This window comes from Mauremys mutica, chromosome 5, assembly GCF_020497125.1.
Source record: "Mauremys mutica isolate MM-2020 ecotype Southern chromosome 5, ASM2049712v1, whole genome shotgun sequence".
In the NCBI taxonomy this organism is placed as follows: domain Eukaryota; kingdom Metazoa; phylum Chordata; order Testudines; family Geoemydidae; genus Mauremys; species Mauremys mutica.
The window spans coordinates 141,078,109-141,097,247 of record NC_059076.1 but is presented as its reverse complement, the minus strand read 5'-3'; the positions used below and the strand labels follow the sequence as shown (position 1 = coordinate 141,097,247).

Genomic DNA, 19,139 nt, shown 5'->3' with positions numbered 1-19,139 from the left:
CAGAACTTGGTTTGTTTGGAGTAACACTTTCTCCAGCGTGCATTTGTCTTGGAGCTAATTCATGTCTGCACAGTGCGGGGCCTGCTTTCACTAACAGGCTCTCGATTCTTCTCTCTGTTGTATACTGGGGAAAGTCATTTTTTGTAACGTCTTGCAAAATCTTTCTGTTCTAAGTTAGACTCCTTTGTGAGAGCTGCAGCAGGCGCTTCTGCACAGCAGCCTCCAGAGCTTCCCTTCCCGTTCCTGGAGGTCTGGATTATTAGTTAATGTTCGGCCAGCCATGGCCTCTTGGAGCTCCAGTCACGGACCCGGATCTCAGTGTGCCAGGCGCTGGACAAACCCAGAAGAAAAGCCAGTCCCTGCCCCAAAGAACTCAGTCTAAGTATAAGACAAGAGAGCTGGTGGAGCCAGACAGGATGTGAGCACAAGGCCAGCAGGACGGACAGCGGTTGTGCAACACACCAGCTATGTCATGTGTTAAGGTTATTGTTGGCATCACAGCAAATGAGAGTTAGAGGGGTTTGTGGGGGGAGAGGGCATTCGTGTTCCCGTTTTCAGAGATGCCGTTCACTTGAGATTCATTCAGAGAGTGAGTTGCTTGAGGGATAGTGGCCAGCTGCTCAGAGTTAGGTACCACAGGGATGGGCTTGCTACGAAGATTCAATTTGACACGTAGTGCTGGAGAGGAGTGAACAGAACCTCACGGCTACATCCTCGTCACAGCAAACCCTTCCGCACGGGGACCCTCTCCGACCAGCACCACCCCGGCCCAAACAACCTCAGTGATCCGAAACTCGGATGAGCAATGTGTGCTGGGAGCACTTTCAAGATTCTGTGCCTTCTCCAAGCGAAAACCCAAGGACCGGGCCCTTTCCCGCTGACCTTGTGGAGTAGGACCTCACCTGGTGGGAACCCGGGCCTGGAGAATGTGAGGAGCAGGGATTCCGTCACAACCACGGGGAAGAATCTCGGTGGCCAGGTCAACAGCCTCTTCTTGTCTAAGGCGGGTCGATTGTTAGAACCTGGAATGTGCTCGCTCGGGGCTTTTAGCACGGCCACCCCAGGCTGTGACGGTTTGGGTAGGAAACCTGAGCTCAGAAGTACGGTGTGGCGCAGAAGGAGCATCCTTTAGCTTAGTCGCGGCCATGTTAAAGTCCCAGGACCAATGGGGTTGGGTAGTTTAATGAAGGGGGCAGGGCTTCAAATATGTCACGTCCCACCTGACCCTGTCTCTGGGCTGCAGAGATGCTTGTCTGCTTCCTCTGCTTTATGGCCAACTGACCAGGCTGCCAAATGAACAGGACATTCATCTCCAGTGCTGCTCTACAGACGTGCTGAGGATCAGGCTGTTTGTGGGGTGATCTGCCTGGGCTTGTGCGCAACGTGCCATAAAGCTTTTCCATTTAATGTTATCCGGGCTGTGTGGAAGGGGGATTCGAGACACCTGCTTAGTGAGGACATGCCCAGGAACCACTGTCCTTGGCCAGGAGCAAAGCTGGCATGGCGAGGGGATCCTAGGTTGGGATGAGACGTGATCTAGTTCCTGAGACCAGACTCGGAGCTGGAGACCCCCAAAGTGTCATGGACACATGTGCTGGGTGTTACGCTCCTGTGCCAAAAACGCGTCTCGTCCAATCATGGAATAGAAACGTTACCATGTGCCAGAGGTGAGCCAACCGCCTCTAGTGGGCGTGAGCGTTCAGTGAGCAGCCTTGAGTTGGCAAACGGTCAGAGAACACGTGACCACTAAGTGCGGTCGACGGGAACTAGGCTTGGTTGGCACCAATTTTCTAGCCGAAAAGGGAATAGAATTGAAATGACACAATGAGCCTTGAAATCAAAGCAGCACGAGTCCTACCGAGTGGCAGTGTGGGCTGGTGGGTAGAGGGCAGGGCTGGAGCTGGGAGACCTGGCTCTATTCCTGGCACTTCGCACCCACCCACTCAGTGTATCGTGTCAATTTCGTCTGTAAGTTCTTGGAGCAGAGACTGTCTCGTACAATGGGTGTGGACAGCGCCTAGCACAGTGGAGCCCCGATCTCAGTTCGGGCCCCACGGGGCTACTGTTCTGCACCTAAATCACACGTTTCGGGTTGAAGTATTAAATACCAATGAGCCCCATGGCTCTGCAGTCCTAGCCATTGGATTGTCCAGCCAGCCGATAACTTAGACCTGTCGTGCTAGGCACATGAGCCACCTGGAAAGAGAAGGAAGATGGTGGAGTGTGGAATAGGCTCCAGCACACAAATCACTATCAATCACTTCCCCTGCCCTCCTGAGAGCCTTCCAGACATTAACTGGGTAATTGATTTCTGTGGCTACTCACTGGTCCTGCGTCTGTGGATTGCAGGCATCATTGGAGACAGCAGGGTTTTCCTTTCCCCAGTGCAATTTGTGCAGTGATTGATTAAATCAGCTTGGAACGAAACCTAAAGAGGGGAGAACATAGCCCCCTCCCCCCCTTGGCTAGCTCCCCAAAGACCCTCACCGCACGGTGCCCCGTGTTACAGCAGCCCTGGCTAGTCCACACTGGGGAGCCGGGTGGTTAAATCAGAGACACTTAGCAGCAGAGCGCATCGCAGCTTGAACAGGCCCATGCTGGTCCCATCAAGCCCATTAGAAGCTGCTGGGTGTGTTTGATTGACAAGGGGAGCAGAGAGCTCTTGGGATCCAGGCACCGCAGCTGGGTCGAGAAGACTCTCAGCTCAATTGCTGCTCTGCTCTAGACTCCTGGTGTGACCTTGGGCAAGTCCTTTGAGCACTTTAGGTCTGGCCGCACCGCGCTGTAAACCCAGGTCTGGGGGACCCAGGCTTGGGGACAGCGTTTCCAAGCCTACCCTGCATTGCAAGCCTGGGCTTACCAGTGCCGGGCCCGTCTGACCGCTGTGCTAACACATCCATATTGTGCTACGCCAGCCTTCCGGCTTGAGCTGCGTCCACACTGCAAAATGGCCGGGCTCGGGCCCGAATCACAACAGGACTCTGGCTCTGACCCACCCTCCTAGTAGGAGCTTGGACCTGGGTCCTAAGTGTGTTGCTGAGCTGAGTCAGTAACGTGTGTGTGGACGGAAGGGGGGTTGGACTCAAACCTGAGGCCACGTCTGGGCTTAGTGTGCCGTGTAGCCACACCCTGTGTTCCCCCAGGAGAGTCCGTCATCTTTCAGAGGTGTGTTGTGAGCGTAGACTGTAGACAAGAACCAGCCATCTCTTGCTAGGCACTGCCGCCCTGGGCCGGATTCAAACTCCCAACCCGCTGCCGGGAGTTCTCGTCGGCGCATCTTGCTCAGGCACCGTAGGTGCCTTCAAGTTGCTTGAGGCAGGGCTGGCTCCAGGCACCAGCCCAGCAAGCCGGTGCTTGGGGCGGCCACGGGGAAGGGGCGGCACGTCCGGCTCTTCAGCGGCAATTCAGCAGCGGGTCCCTCGGTCCCTCTCGGAGGGAAGGACCTGCCACCGAATTGCCCCTGAAGACTGAAACGGCGGCGGTAGAGCTCCCGCAGATTGCGATTGCGGCTTTTTTTTTTTCTTTTTTTTTTTTGCTGCTTGGGGCGGCAAAACCCCTGGAGCCGGCCCTGGCTCAAGGGGTCCTGGATTCAACTCCTGATGACGTGTCAGACTCACGAAAGCTTCGCCTGTGACCAGAGCTTCAGCCCCAGGTGCTGCGAGTTGAGTTCAAACCTGCTTCCCTGTGGCCAGTGGTTCTCAACCTCCTGCCTTGCTAGGACCTGTTGTGATAACTGGTTCTCCTATACCCTAGTGAGCGTCACTGCAAGAACCAAGTGACAGGTCAGACAATGTCCCCAGATCCTGCTTCCCGTTGTGGGCCGCATCTGCAGCTCTCTGTGTTCTGTGGGCCACATACTACCCGTATGGCCCTGAGGAGGTCACATGGGCCGCAGCTGTGTGCTGATTGGGCCGTGGGTTGAGAACCACTGACCTAGACCAATACACGTCAATGGGAAAAGGTACAAAAGGCAGCTAGGGGAAGTGAATTAGTTCGGACAAAAAGGCCCATTGATGTAACTCAAGGGCTGTGGTAAGATTACGGCTCGTATGCGAGAGAGGTTGGGGACCGGAAGTCAGTGGAGCAAAACTGGTGTGTGGGAAATTAGGCCTAATTGCTGGACAAAATAATGAAGGGCCGGGCTCTCCTGCCACCCGGTCCTTGTGGGAACACATCTGTCGGGGGAAATCAAGCAGCAGCTGTCTGACAACTGCTGGCCAGGAGATGGGTGGACGGGAAGGCGTGAGCTTTACTGCCATGGTGGCATGGTCGGGATCCGCTGATTCACCATTGGGTTGTCGTTGTCCCGACCAGACCGGACCAAGTGCAGGACCCAGAGGGCACCACCCCCTCCACTGGCTCTGGCTGAATCCCAGACACCACCCGGGATGTCAGACATTGTCAAACCCCTTCCTCTCACCTCCCGGGTGTGTTTTCCTGTTTTCCTTCTGTCTAATCAGAGTTTGGCTTCGCCGGCCAAGACTAGATTTTGCAACGTTGCTGTGAGCCTGTGACCAGAAAGGCAGTAAAAGCAGTTCCCTAACTAGCCTGATACTGATACAGGGCTCGCAGTGGCTGCTGAGACCATGGGCTGAGCCTGGTTGGGCAGGCAGTGAGCTCGCCAGTGAGTCGGCACCAGAGCCAGAAGCCGTGTTGTGTCTCGGCTGTTTTCTCTCCGGGGGCGTATTTGTCTTGTAGCAAATCGGTTTCGTCTTTAAGAACCACCACACGGTGACCACTCCAGCGGATCTCGACTGCCATCCTCTCTGCTCCCCACCGGAGGGGCAGCATCGTCTTTGGTCCCACCTAGGAGACCCTCAGACAAGGGGCTGAGGTCTCTACACGCCCCATCCCGAACCTTGTTTAAAACGTTAGTGCCAAGATCCCTTGGGCCCATTTATTCCAACTTATAACAACAGGTCTCCGCTCCCTCCCTCTCTCCTTCGGCTGGGCCCCGCCTGCCCTTTTGCAGCACGGCAAGAGTGTGGGTGTGATTCCCTCACACCTGCTGGTAACCCCCATGTTAAGAACAGCTGCTCCGGGTTGAAGACGGCAGCTTGGTTCTTCTAGCACAGCACAAGGGCGAAAGCAGAGCTGCTCTCCCCGCGGCTTTAACTCCATTCCCGCCCCCAAGGCATTTCCCCCGCCCCCGGCTGCAGAAGAGTATAACCGTTTATTTTGATTTCCATCACATAGCATATTGCTCTGAAACACAGGCGAGAGGCCTCACTAGTGCCACAGATCCAGCCATAGTGCCTGGCTCTTACGCCTGGGGGAGGTTACATGTGAGATATAAAAATAAAAATTTGGGTTTACAAAAAAACCAAAATATACTTATTGAAAGGAGCCGTTGTCACCGGTCACCATTGTTTTCTCCCTAGGCACACGCCCTGCCAGTAACCTACAGATCAGCTGGTTATCAACTCCCTCTTCTTCTGCCCCGACGGAGTCTGTCTGTAGTCACTTGGGCTGAGCGGGGCCAGGAAAGAGGTTCCTGACCTTGAACTCCTGGGTAGGGACTAGCCGGCCAGTAGAATATTCATTAGCCAACTAAGGCAGCTCCCAGCTGCCAAGTGAGCCCGCGAAGCTCGTCAGCTGGGGCCGGTGGTGTGGCGAAGTGGGAATTTTTGTAATATCTTTAGTAAGCCCCAGCGTGCCTCAGTTTCCCCTGTGTGCTGCATTGTTACCTAGTTGGGGCAGAAGGGGGGCAGGTCTGTTTGCTCTTGGCAGAGGACACGGATGTGTATGGCTCCTAGCTGTCTGGGGCCTTAGGGGTATCAGTGGATTATCTGAGAAGACAATGGCAAATCCAGTCCCCGGGACTTTGAGACCTAGCAGCCAAGGACCATGGAGGGCCCACCCCTCGGCAGGAAGCCAGGCAGTGTGCGCCCAGCTGGGGAGGAGTGCAGGGGGGTAATGGGCGCCTGAACGGGGACAAGGCGAGGCTCCGGGCTCTGAGCTGACTAGGATGGAGTGTGCTAGAACGTTCGTTTCCTTACGCTAACCCAGGACAACTTCTGCAGTGTTCCAGTCACCCAGCAAACCCCACTGCACCCCCCGCTCTGCGAGTGTCCCTGTGTCGCTCCCAAAGTTCATACGAGTCCCCCTGGGGCCCCATCTCAGTGGGACTCGCTGAGCGGAGCTCACGGGGTGAAGAAGGGATGCTGCAGGCCCGGAGGTCCAGCCTAAGGAGGCGGTGAAGCATGGCTCACCCTGGAGGAAGAACGAGACCCCTTGGGGGTCTGGCACTGAAGGGTTCCCCCTGGACACTGTTCCAAAGCTGGGGGCAGAGCTCCGATCCTGCGGCTCTGTGCCTGGTGGCAAGCCCCAGCGGGGTACAGAACCGCAGAGGCGAGCGCAGGTGAGCTGGATGCACTCCTGGACTGAGCGTGACCCCACAGAACTGCCAGGGCAGGGCGCTCCCACGGGTTTCAGTCCCTGGAGGAGCGAGTGCCCCTTGCTGCGCTGCATGCAGAGCTCACCAGGAGAACCTCAGCCAGGGAGCTCTCTGAACTTCACGCCAGTAAGCGGTCCCGGCAATGGAGTCTGCATCATGGAGACAGAGCCAGTTCATCATGTCGCCTCCTGCTGGCCACCAGGCTGCATTTGCTGCCAGCTGGGCTCTGTGTTTGCTTGGCCGAGACACACACGTGTGCCTGGGTGCTGGGCTGGCGTTCTGCTGAAGATCCTGCTAAGGCTCACTCTTGAGAGGCCTTTGAGACCCGAACCATGAGTCTGATTGGCTTGAGCCTCACGCGCCAGGGGGAACTTCCCCAAGATAAAACAAGCCAAGAACAAATCCTGTTTCTGTGTGAGAGGAAGAAGGATTTGCAGCCGGAGGAGGCCTTCTCTTGTAGCGTTCTTCCTACAGGAGCAGAGGGCCTGTGACTCCGGGAACGCACAGGGTCCTTCTCCCTATTCAAGGAGGCTGGTGGCAACATTGTCCAGCTCGAGTGCAGTAGCTACTGGCGTAGAGCTCATGGAAACTTGGTTAGGGGCTGGATCACTCGACGATTCCCTGTTCTGTTCATTCCCTCTGAAGCACCTGGCACTGGAAGGCAGGATACTGGGCTAGATGGACCCAGTGGTCTGACCCAGTCTGGCCGTTATGTTCTTAGGGTCACCGCTGCCTTGGCGTGTCCCCGGAGGATAGATTTTCTGCATCACCCTGCTGTGGCGGAGGGTAGCCCTGTGACACAGCAATGCCCAAGGTGAATTCAGGACTCCTCCGATGGCGCAGGTCTGGGGCAGGGACATGAAAAGCATGGCTGGAACCCTGACGCGACCCCTGCCAAAGTCCTAGTGAGGACCATGGGTTCCCCAGGGCTTGATTAGGTTTGTGAGTCCATGAACCATTGTTCCCTGGCAGCGTAAAGCTCCTCCAAGTCCAGTATCGCTGCTGCTGCGGATGCGAAGTGACTGCGTCTCGTGGTGTGAAACCCGCATGGACGTGAGCACCGAGGCATGTGCTGTCAGGGGAGAGGGGTAGATGCCTGTGGAAGACCCCATGCCCCTGCAGCCTCTGAGCTCTCCCTTCCTTTGGGGCTCAGTTGGACAGGAAGTCGATGGCAGCCCTGACCGTCTTGGAGGTCCTGACATCCATAGCTGCCACCTTGAGCTCCGTGTCCCCGAACTGCATGCTGGCCCGGATCTCCCGCCGCCGGCTTTTGGGGGAGCTTGGTTCGTCCACCTCATCCAGCTCCAGGCTGATGGTGCCGCACTTCCTCACCCCCGGGTCGGTGATGTAGACCACGTCGTCCGTGGCGCAGCAGTAGATGTTGATGATGATCTTCCGCTGCCCCACCCTGGCCGGGCAGTAGCTCCTCTGCACCACCTCGCCCAGGGCCACCGACTGGTCCACGGAGACAAACTTCTCAAAGATGTCTGTGCACCAGTTCTTCCCCTCCTTCACCAGCAGCTTCTCCTTGGGGTGTTTCCCCTCCACAAATTTGTTGAGTACCCCCACGCCGTAGGTCAGGGGCGAGCGCCTGACCCTGACGATGGTGGGGTCGAGGCCGAAGAGCACCGCCCCTTTGAGGATGGTCAGCCCGACGTCCTGGGGGATGATGACGCGACACAGGCTGCCAAAGGCCGATTGGACGGCGTGCTGGAGCATCGCTGACTCGGCGAAGCCCCCTACCAGGAAGAGGAACTTGATGCCTTTGACATCTGGCTTCTTCAGGAGGTCGTCTGGAAAAGAGGGTGAAACAGTGAACCTGGCCCTGCTGCCGCCTGGGTTTGGGTAGGCGGCCAGCGGCCATAACGTCTCATTAACCCCTGGGATGAGCAGGGGAGCGGCCCATGGGGGGAGAGTGACTCAAAAGGAGCGGATCCAATAGGATTTAGCTGGGGAAAGTCCCAGTGAATCCATGGGGTGGGGGTCATGACCCAAACGGAAGCTACTCAGTAGAGGAGGGGGCGCTGGATGGGTTGAAGGGAAGGACGGACTAGGGCCCTCGCCTGGGACCCAGGAGTCCAGGGTGCGATTCCCTGCTCTGACTCATAGGCCAGAAGGGACCACGGTGCACATCGAGTTTGATCTCCCACGTAACCCCGAGTCCTGCCCTGAATTAACGCTTAGCTGAGCTGGGGCCATGGCTCCGGCACCCAGCAGGTGTGGGCGGCCCGTGGGACTAGCTGGGCAGCAGTTCCCGGAGAGGGGCATTAGGATCTTTTCTAGCTGATTATCTGTCCCTTTCCTAATGACTCCCAACGTTCAGTTGGCTTTTCTGGCTGCCGCTGGCCAGCGAGCCGATGTTTGAGACCCAACCCTGCTGGCTCCACGAGCGCTCTCTGGAGTGTAACCGCTCACCGGGAGCCCAGCCCTGTGTAGGGCTAGTTGGGGTTATGGGTTCCAGCGCGCGTTACTTTGCACGTGTCACCACTGAAAATGGTGGCACAGGGAGAGGAAAGTCCCTGTCCCGGTCCTGCAGCGACGGCAGGAGGCACCCGGCCTGGTCCCTGCATTGTCAGATACTGACGCAGTGGGGGCCAGTCAGAGAGGAGCAGCAGAAACGCTCAGGACCTGGGAGGGATCCATGGAGGAGTGAGATCTGTAGAAGTGGTGGAGGTGGGGAACAGACCAGGTGAGTGGTAGTGGGGCACAGCCTGCCTCCCCCTGCAGTGCTGCACTGTCTGAGCGGCTCACAGACATCAGCAAATTTCGCCTCAGCCCTGTGAGGTAGGTATATCACCAGCCTGTTTTATAGGTGGGGAAACTGAGGCACGGAGAGCTAAGTGAGTGGCCAAAGGTCACCCAGGGAGGCTCTGGCAGTGTTGGGATCTGAGGCCTGGTCTCCTGAGTCCCGTCCCAGCCCCTGAACGCCGGAGCCCAAATTTCCTTCCGCGGTCGCTGCTGAGAAGAAACTAAGAGAGAAGAAGCCCAGTGAGGCTCTGGCAGGGCTATTCAGCCAATCTGTGTCAGCAAGGGGGGGCTCCTCTCTCCCCAGGCTGGATCAGGCCCCACGGTAAGGGAAGTAGCAGGGCTGGGGCTCGGCCTGGGGCCGGGGAGCCAGCCAGGGTCCCTTCGCTCGGCCCTACCGATGTGCCGGATGATCTGGCTGACGGTCGGCTGGAAGAGGTCGTTCATGGCCTCCGACGACATTCGCAGCATCCCCTGCGAGGACCACTTCACAACGTTCCCACTGAGGGCACAAGAGCGGAGGGCAGTGACTCTCCTGGGGTCCCACACGCAGGGCCAACCGGTGCCCAGCCCCCTCTCACGCCTGCCGCAGAGAGCAGCGGGAAGGGGGCTGTCCTGCGCCCTGCCCCCGTCACCTTCCCCCCGCCATGGGCAGCAAGATCAGACCCTGTATTCTGCCCCCAAAAGCCCAGGATCAGGCCCCCGCGCGGCCCATCAGCTTAATGCTGCTTGGCCCCACCTCGGTGCACCTCCACCTCCACCCTGGCCTCCCCCGGCCCTGGCCCTGGCCCTGGCTCTGGCCCTGGCCCTGGCTCTGACCTGCCAGCCTCCGCACCCTCTGTCTCCTGAGCTGGCCAGCTCTAGGCCGCCTGCCCCTGGGCCACGCCTGGCCACAGCCTCTGCATCAGCCCAGACCCCTCACCAGCTCCTGCCCTTGTGCCCACAAGCAGCCAGGTGGGGGAGGCCAAGGAAGGTCTCCACACCCCTTCCCAATGCCCCACCACTCTGAGTAACTTCCTAGACACTGAGCCCCCAGGCTGGACCCAGAGGCATGGCCCTCTGTCGTTAAAGGGAAGGGAATGACCCCGTCAGCAGGTACCAGTAGTAGGCTGTTGTCTTCCATGTGAACTAGCCACTAGAGGGGGCTGTGACACGTCATCTCACCCAGAGCTCCTGGCCCATCTCCCCCCCACAGCCCGGGGGATGCGTACCAGGCACATGGCAGCCCCGGCCAGCCCCCCGAGTCACCTGCTCCGCTTGAGCGCCGTCTCCACGTTCTGGCCCCGGTGCCGGCGGTAGAAGTCGATGAAGGAGAAGGGCAGCGAGACGTTGAGGGGGTTGGAGCGGAAGGGCGCTGCCGCCCTCTTGCGGGCCTCAAAGGCGATGGTCAGGTCCACCCAGGCGGCCGGGCGCTTGGCCTTGAAGGTGGCGATGAAATCCTCCCCGAAGATCTGGCCCAGCAGCGTCTCGAAGGCCAGGTCCACCCCCACCGCCCCATAGGGGCCGCCTGCAATGCTGCGGAGTTAGGGGGTGTGGGCAGAGCCCCCCTGGCTCTGCCCAGGGCAGGGACAGGCCCCCGGGAGTGACGGACACCCTGCTGGGAGGGGTCGGGGCTCCCCAGAGGGGGAGATGGTGGCTGAGCTTGTCTCCCCCACCCCGAGCTCTGCTGGTGCCCCTCAATCCTGACTCACAGCCCCCACCCCCACCCGCTAGCTCAGCCCTGGGCACCCCCCCCCCCGAGCTCTGCTGGTGCCCCTCAGTCCTGACTCGCAGCCCCCACCCCCACCCGCTAGCTCAGCCCTGGGCACCCCCCTCCCCCGAGCTCTGCTGGTGCCCCTCAATCCTGACTCACAGCCCCCACCCACTAGCTCAGCCCTGGGCACCCCCCCTCCGAGCTCTGCTGGTGCCCCTCAATCCTGACTCGCAGCCCCCACCCCCACCCGCTAGCTCAGCCCTGGGCACCCCCCCCCCCGAGCTCTGCTGGTGCCCCTCAATCCTGACTCGCAGCCCCCCCCCCCACCCGCTAGCTCAGCCCTGGGCACCCCCCCCCGAGCTCTGCTGGTGCCCCTCAGTGATGTCTCGCAGCCCCCGCGCCCACCCGCTAGCTCAGCCCTGGGCCCCCCCCCCCGAGCTCTGCTGGTGCCCCTCAATCCTGACTCGCAGCCCCCACCCCCACCCGCTAGCTCAGCCCTGGGCACCCCCCCCCCCGAGCTCTGCTGGTGCCCCTCAATCCTGACTCACAGCCCCCACCCCCACCCGCTAGCTCAGCCCTGGGCACACCCCCCCGAGCTCTGCTGGTGCCCCACAATCCTGACTCGCAGCCCCCCACCCTATTATCTCAGCCCTGGGCTCTCCCCACAGGTCGGCCGGGGCCCCTCAATCCTGCCCCACAACCCCCTGCTAGCGCAGCCCTGCCAGGGCCCCTCCATCCCAACCCACAGCCCCCCACCCGCGATTGCAGTCGTAGGGTACCCCATGCCCCAGCGCTGCTGGCACCCACAGAGCTGCCCTGCTGGCCTAGCCCTGGGCACCCCTTGGAGCCAGGCGGCTAAGGAGCCAGACGTGGTACCTGGGGCCACCCCAGACGCACAGGACCTCCACGCAGATGGGGTGGGCTCCCGGCGGGCCCCACATTCACCCAGCTCTGGGGACGCCATGGGCTTTGGGGGGGACAGACTCAGCACCTGTCCTGGGGAAGGTGAATGGAAAACACTCCGCAAGGGGCCGTCCCCCCATAGCGCAGCATCGCGGGCTGGTTTCTGTGGGAGGAGGACCTGCCCCCTGGTGAACCAGGCTGACGACTGCTCTGCGTGTCCAGCTAGCTGGTGATTACATGCTGCCCCCATCATGGCGGGAGCCGAGCCCCTTCGCCCCAGCCCTCTGCGAAGACTAACCAATTCGTGATCCTCTCCCCACACACGCTCAGTATTATCACTCCCCGTCACACACGGGGGAAACTGAGGCACGGAGCAGCACCTAGCCACTGCCGTCAGAAAGCAGGGCTGGGGGCTAGACCCAGGCACTCCCCAGCTCCCAGGCCGCATGCACAGCCTGCTGGACGCTGCCTCTCGGGGAGCCTAGCAGCCAGGGCTGCCTTTGTAATGACGGTGGTGCCGGAGGTCAGCCCTGGCGGCAGCCTCCTGGCGCGAGGTGCTGGAAATGAGCTGGAGCAGGGAGCAGCCCGGCCTGGTACACGCCTGCACAGCCAAGGCTGGAACTAGCCCACGCGCCAGCACATGGTGCTGAAACCTAGGCAGCATCATGTGTGGAGGTGGGAGGCCCCATCACACCTGATCGTCTGGGGCTTTCTGGCATCACTCGGTCGCTGCTTTTGCAGGGGCTCGACCAAACCCTCACAAACCGAGGTGACCTCAGAACGCAAAGCTGTTACTGACGCCTCCTGCCCCTAATCCTGCTCAGGTGTGTGACAGGCCTGTAATGGGGGGGGGGGGTCTGGGCTCTCCTCCCGGGCCCTCCCCGCTCAGTAATCTCACTGCACAGAACCCTTCTGCCATGCGGCTGGGAAACTTTACCACAGCACCCCAGCTTTGCCGCTCATGCTCCTCCTCAGGGGCTTAACCTGACTCCAGTCCACTGCAATTCAGCAGCATGGCGGCCCACCCCGGGGACCTCTGCCGGCCCCCAGCAAATCCTCCGCTTGCAAGGCTAGAGCTGGTTTCCCTCTGGACACCAGATGGTGCTACTACCCCTCGCTGTACTGAGACCAGGGCTGCAGGCTGCGGTGCGCTGGGGACCGGTCCCTGGGCGACGCTCTCCCCCCCGCTGAACGGGTCGCTCCAGCCAGCGGGACGCAGGGTTTTAGGCCTTGTCTACACTGCACAGTTGTAGGCTGACATCATAACCCCGCTGGAGCAGTGTAGGGCTTATGTCACTGGCGTTAGGGCCAGGCCCTGGCTGTGGAGATGCTGTTTTCCTGGCTGTCAGTCTTGTCAATGTCATGCCGTTAGATTGACAAGCAAGCCGGCTCCGGCTTTGGAGCCTGGCTGCCACCTAGGCTCCCGGCTTAGGCTGCCCCCCGGGCTCCACACAGAGAGCCCTGCTGCCCCCCGGTGTCCAGGGTCCCTGCTCCCCCCCGGGAGCATGGCAGCCGACCAGACTCCTGGGGCAGATCTCCCTGCAGGAGGCGAGAAGCCCCAGGTGGCTCCCCCTGCTCGTGGCTGGGCCTGCAGAGGTGAGAAGCCCCGGGCAGCTGCCCCACCGCTCCTGGCTGGGAGTGGGGAGGAGAGAGGACGGGGAGGGGGCAGATGGAGCAGAGACCCCGGCGCTCGGCCCCCCCACGCTGCCCCTCCGCAGTGGGTGGACGTGCTCCTGGGGAGGACGCGCCCCACCAGCAGGAGGGTGGTGTGGACATCAGCCCCCCCCAGTGGTTAATGCGGTGGCTGTCAGTCGCTCTGACATGGGTCGACTTATCTCTGTGGTGGAGACAGAGACTCACTGTGGCCAGTCGCCTGCTACGGCTCAGGAACACGCCCGTCAGTGGGGACGCCCAGCGGGCAGGGGAGGGGGCGCCCAGCGGGCAGGGCACAATCCCGCACTGGCCCGTAGGGGGCGGGAGTGGGCTGCTCCAGAGACGTGCGAATCGCCGGGGCTCCTTGGACATGTCCCGCTACCGCAATCCAGCCCCTCCCCAGGCCTGAAATTTAGACCCAGCTACGGCCATTGCAGCTCCAGCTAATCACCCCCCCTCGGGTCACCCCCCCTGCACACACACGCTGCCTTTGCCCACAACACCGGCCTCCGTCACCCACCGAGTCAGAGAGGGCGAGGCCGGAAGGGGCCACCAGTGCATCCCGCCTGCCCTGCTGTACGGCCCGGGCCAGCGACCCCGCCCAGCCCCCGCGCCCTGACCCGGCCATAGGAGCGACCCCAGGGGTGACAGCCCACAGGGGCCCCCGCTAGTGTGCGCCACAGGCAGAGACCGGGCGGGACCGAGCCGCACCAGCGCCCGAGGGCCCCGCTGCGGCAGGGAACTGATTAGGTGAGACATGCCCAGCCGATCCCGGCAAGTGACTTGCACCCAGATGCAACAGAGGAAGATGATCCCCCCCCCCCCCGGCATCACTGCCCCCTCTGAGCTGGGGGGAAATTCCTTCCCAGCCCCACACGTGGCGAGCAGTAAGATCCCCAGCACGTGAGTACGACCCAGCCAGCCCAGCCGCTGAGCGAGCAAGAGGATGTTCGGTGCCACTCAGCACCCTGGCACAGCCTAGCCCATGTCCCATCTCCTGCCGTGGCCATCCCTGATGTTTCAAAGGAGATTAAAAAAAACCCTCCCCAGGGGGTGGGGGGGGGAATCCCTTCCTGACCCCAGCCTGTGGCCAGCTGCAGCCCTGAAGCATGAGTTTTGGGAACGTAGAACGTCACCTGGACGTGAGCCCCAGGGCTGCTGAGCCCTGCCCCCCACCCCCGGTCATACACTCACACTCGCATCTGTCCAGCTCTCTTAGAACTAATTCCCTCCTTTGCCTCACACCCCCAGTGGGTGGGGTGGGGTGGGGAGAACGGGACTGTCCCAGCAGCTCACCCCTCCGATGGTGAGGACCCTTCTCAGGCCAGGCCTGAATTTGTTCATGGCCAGTTTATCCCCATTAGCTCTCGTGCCCTTTAGCTTAAAAGCTCTTCACCCTCCCTGGTGTTTGTGCCCCTCAGCTGTACTTACCGGGAACAGTCAGGTGCCCACACGGCCTCCTTGCTGGCCAAGCTCTGCCAGGCCCCTCTCCTAAGCTAGGCCCTCCCGTCCCCAGCCGCGTCGCCCACCCCCACCTTCCACGCCACCCTCCCTGACCTGCCACCATCCCCCCTCCGAGCCCCTCTCCAGACACACCCGCGCCCCACGGCCCATGGCAACACGCTGGCTGACGAGAGGCAGCGACGGGGCACTTTGCTCCACAGGCTTTTCCCTCAGGAGCAGTGACCGAGGGCCACTCCAATCCCGCCTGCCCCATACAGAGGGGCAGCCGTTAGCTGGGGGCAGAGAGTGGGGAGTCTTTCCACTGGCTCCAACAGGCTCTGGATCGGGCCCTTGGCACATGGCTCCCGGGCGTCGCCGTCCTACCTGAGGCTTTGTAGAGCTCTTTGAGCGTCCCTTGCGGCTGCTCGATCTGGTGGACGGTCAGATCCACCGTCCCGCCGCCACAGTCAGCCACGATGTAACGGTCCCCTGGAAAAATATAACAACAGCCTCCCCTAGCTCTCCTCATCCATAGCGCTCAACCCAGGCCGGGCTCACGGCCCCCATTTTGCAGGTGGGGAAACTGAGGCACGGAGCGGGGAAGTGACTCGCCCATGGTCGCCCAGCAGACCAGTGGGAGAGCCAGGCACAGAACTCAGGTGTCCTGAGTCACAGCCCAGTGAGGCAGGAGCACTGTGCTGGTACAGACACTGGGCCCTGAGAGCCTGCCCCCTCCTTTCTGCCCTGATGCAGCCAAGTGCCCGTCTCCCATCCCTCACCCACGCCCCTCACTCTCTGCCTCTGCAGAGCTGGAAACGCCAGTTGCAAAGCTCGGGCCTGAGGGCCAGAGCAGGGCAGGATGCGGCTGGGAGGAGACCCTAGGCCAGGGGTGGGCAAACGACAGCCCGTGAGGTGGATCCAGCCCGTCAGGGCTTTCAGTCCGGCCCCTGGGATTGCCAGCCCCGTGGCACCGTGGGGCTAAGGCAGGCTCCCTGCCTGCCCTGGCCTCACGCCGCTCCTGGAAGTGGCCGGCACCACGTCCCTGCGGCCCCTGGAAGGGGGAGGAGCTAGGGGGCTCCATGCGCTGCCCTCGCCTGAAGGCACCGTCCCCCGCAGCTCCCACTGGCCGGCAGCGCAGCGCTAGGGGCAGCAATACCGGGACCCCCCCCACACACAACAGCCTTGCCACCCCTCCTCCCCGAGCTCCTTTTGGGCCGGGCCCCCACGGTTACACACCGCGACACGTCAGATTTCAGTACCTGAAACCGTCACATTTAAGGTTTTAAAAATCCTCTGACTGGGAAATGGGCCGTGAATTTGGTAGGGCCCTACAAGGGGGCCTTGAGCGGAGCCTGTAGGGGCCACTGTCTGAACGCGAATTACTGCTAAGAGCCACCCTGGGCCCTGGGCAACGCGCCTGCCCGGGTGGGCCGAGCAGCTGCCAGGGCGGCTCCGTCCTGCTTTGCTCCCTGCAGGCTGAGCTGTTTGCTGCATTAGAGCCTGACCCTGGGGCCCGATTCTCCCTGGCCGCAGTGAGGTGCCAATGGAGCCGAAGGGGCAGGCCACACGGGGACATGACTCATGCCTGCAGGGCCGCCCCCCCCCCCGTGTGCCACATTCCCGCAGGCCACGGGGGCTCCGAGCTCGCCGGTGACGTCCACCCGGCTGCTGCTTGTAGCCTGCGCTGCCGAGCCCAACGGGCTGGACACCTTTGGCGACAGCTCCCTCCAAGCCAGGGGTGCCCCCCCGCGCCCCTTCTCGGCCTGACCCTGCTCCTTTCCCTGCGCACAGGCCGGGCGTGTGCAGGGAGCTTGGGAGGGGCTGCAGAAACACAGAGCACTGCCGCCGCCAGCCAGTGACCGCTCCCCCCAGGCCCCCGACGGTTAATCCTCACTGAATCCGGCAACCCAAAAACCAACCCCCGACGCTCCAGCACAGGGACGGCCAAAGCCTCCCTCCTGAGCGCCGTCAGCGGCCTGCCAGCCGGCCAGATGCTCGGTAAGGAGCGATTTCCTGCCGGCAGCGAGCTGACCTCAGCCCTTCCTTCCGAGTTCCTCCAGACCAAGGGAAATCGCCGAGCCCCTGAGCGGGGGCTCGCCCGGCAGGAAGGCTGGTGGAGAGCGCAGGCTTCGGGGGGCGGGGGAGCTGCTGGCATCCAGGGCTCACCTGGGGCCGTGGCCTCATTCCTCGGGCGGGGCGGGGTGCTGCCCTATGGTGGGTCTCACAATCCCTGGGAGCCCCCCAGGCCACCGGCAGCAGCTGCCGCAGCTTAAAACCTTCCAAAGCAGAACCTGAGGGTCCTGCTCTCACCGAAGCCGGGTGCAGCCTAGCGCGCGCTGAGAGCTGACTATGCCCAAGGGCACGAAGGGAGAGAAGCATGCGGACGGGGCACCGGCTTGGGCGTCCGGAGACTGGGTGCTGACCCCAGCTCTGTGGGACCAAGGGCAAATCTAGCTACGGTCTTTCTATGGCACCCATTACAGTAACAGCTGAACACCTCAGTCTTTGCTGGATTTAGCTCCCGACGCCCCTGGGAGGCAGGGCAGGGCTGTTATCCCCACTGTACAGATGGGGAAACTGAGGCCAAGAGCGGTGAAATGATTCACAGAGGACATACACTGAGTCATCTGCAGTGCTCTCCTGGTTACCGGCGGTGTGTTCTGACCACTAGCCCGCACTGCCTTCCCGACTCTGGCAAGCCCACTGGAGGCGCTGGGCTTCAGACAGAACAGGCCCAGCAGGTCCAAGCGGGCCCCTGAACCCAGCCAGGATTGCCAGTTTGCGCCAATAGGGGCTTGGTGGGCACAGCTCAGGCAGGGGGCTTCGCAATGCAGCCAACAGACAGCGCTGCTGCCCGGACCCCTTTCCTAAGCACCTGGGTCACAAGGATTCAGGGGGCGTTTGGCCCTGCAGGATCAATGCTTCTAGCCGCCCTGCTCCTGCTTCCCCAGCAGTCAGGTGGGAGCTCATGGCCTTGCGCTGCCGAGCGCCGCGGTCCCTGGCTGAGGAGCGTTAGGAATCGTTAATTACGTAGCACGGTTGAGTCGCTAGGGACGCAGGCACTGCGGCTCGGGTCGCTTCGTGCGGCTGCCAGGATCTCTGGTCCAGCTCGTCTTCTGGGCTAGCTGTTCCCAGTGGGTAGGACACAGGCCTTAGGAAAGGGCTCTCGCCTGGGCCAGTCACGTCCCTGCTCCGTGCCTCAGTTTCCCCAGCTGTAAACTGGGGATGACACCGCCGCCCTCGCAGACACTAGCTCGTGACTGTGTATAACGAGCGCTGGTGAAGGGTGCTAGAGCAGGGGAAATGCAGTGTTGGTTTGCAGTGGAGAAGAGACAGGAGTGGGCTAATATCAAGGGGATTCTTTCTTCAGGCTGCCAGCTTCAGAGAGACCCGGCGGCTCTCTCCCCCCCAGCCTAGTGTCATCACACAGGGTAGCCCCTATGGCCTGACCTGCGCTCTGCAGGCCAGGCAGGGACTGCTGACAGCATTACAGGACGGCGCAGTGACCTGGGGCCAGTCACTTAGGGGCTCTGTGCCTCGGTTTCCCCACCTGTACAATGGAGCTAATCACACGGCCCGGCCTCGCAGAGGTGTGTGGGGGTAAGTCCAGTAAAGATTGGGAAGCGCCCCGGGGACGGGCCTTAGCCAGAGAGATGGCGGGCAGTTAACAGCGGCGTTCAATCCTAAGGGGGGGCGGGGGGGCTGTGGCCGGCTCTGTGGCCAGGGCGTGGAGGCTGCGCTCACGGGGCTCTTGGAAGCGGATCCCGTCCCCCGAGATGGTGGGCTCTGCTGTCGGCTCGTTACGATGGGCCCCACCCACATCCCGTTCATGAGCAAAGGGCCCCTCCTACCTGCTTGCATTTCGGCCCACAGCTCGCCTACTCCCGACTCCACCAGGAAGGTCCTGCTGTGCCGGGAACGCCGGAGCTGCTCTCTGGCTGCGAGGAGAAAGCAAAGGGATCGGGCGTGAGAGGGACACGGGCACCGGGGGGCGGCGGTGAGCCGGACAGGCTGGGTGGAGGTCTGACCTCGGCTCACACGCCTGGGACAGCGGCTCTGCCCGGCAGCACGGGAACCTCCAGCTTCTGCCAGGCGGCCCCTAACCTCAGCGCCTCTCCGGAGGAGGCCCAGGCCTGCTCCCAGTGGAGTCCGTGGTACGACGGCTGGTGACTTCCGAAGCAGGACTGGGCCCTTCCTCGTGAACTCGGGGCCCAGGGGCTTGCAGCTCTTGCAGCCTCCCATGCGTTTGCAGGCGCGCAGCTCAGGAGTGAGCGCGGGGGAGTCAGTGCTGCAGGGCCCGGCCGC

At 61.7% G+C, this 19,139-nt stretch overlaps 1 protein-coding gene across 1 annotated transcript in view; it reads right to left on the bottom strand.

Annotated features, from left to right (window-relative positions):
* Positions 1 to 5,162: 5,162 nt before the first annotated feature.
* Positions 5,163 to 19,139, bottom strand: part of HSPA12B (heat shock protein family A (Hsp70) member 12B) — a 57,710-nt gene continuing 43,733 nt past the window's right edge. The window contains exons 9-13 of the mRNA XM_045019539.1: positions 18,686 to 18,772; positions 15,219 to 15,323; positions 10,391 to 10,649; positions 9,541 to 9,644; positions 5,163 to 8,190 (exon numbers count right to left, since the gene is read on the bottom strand). Of these exons, the coding sequence (XP_044875474.1) occupies positions 7,547 to 8,190; positions 9,541 to 9,644; positions 10,391 to 10,649; positions 15,219 to 15,323; positions 18,686 to 18,772 (1,199 nt within the window). The 3' untranslated portion in view covers positions 5,163 to 7,546. The remainder of the gene's footprint in view (positions 8,191 to 9,540; positions 9,645 to 10,390; positions 10,650 to 15,218; positions 15,324 to 18,685; positions 18,773 to 19,139) is intronic.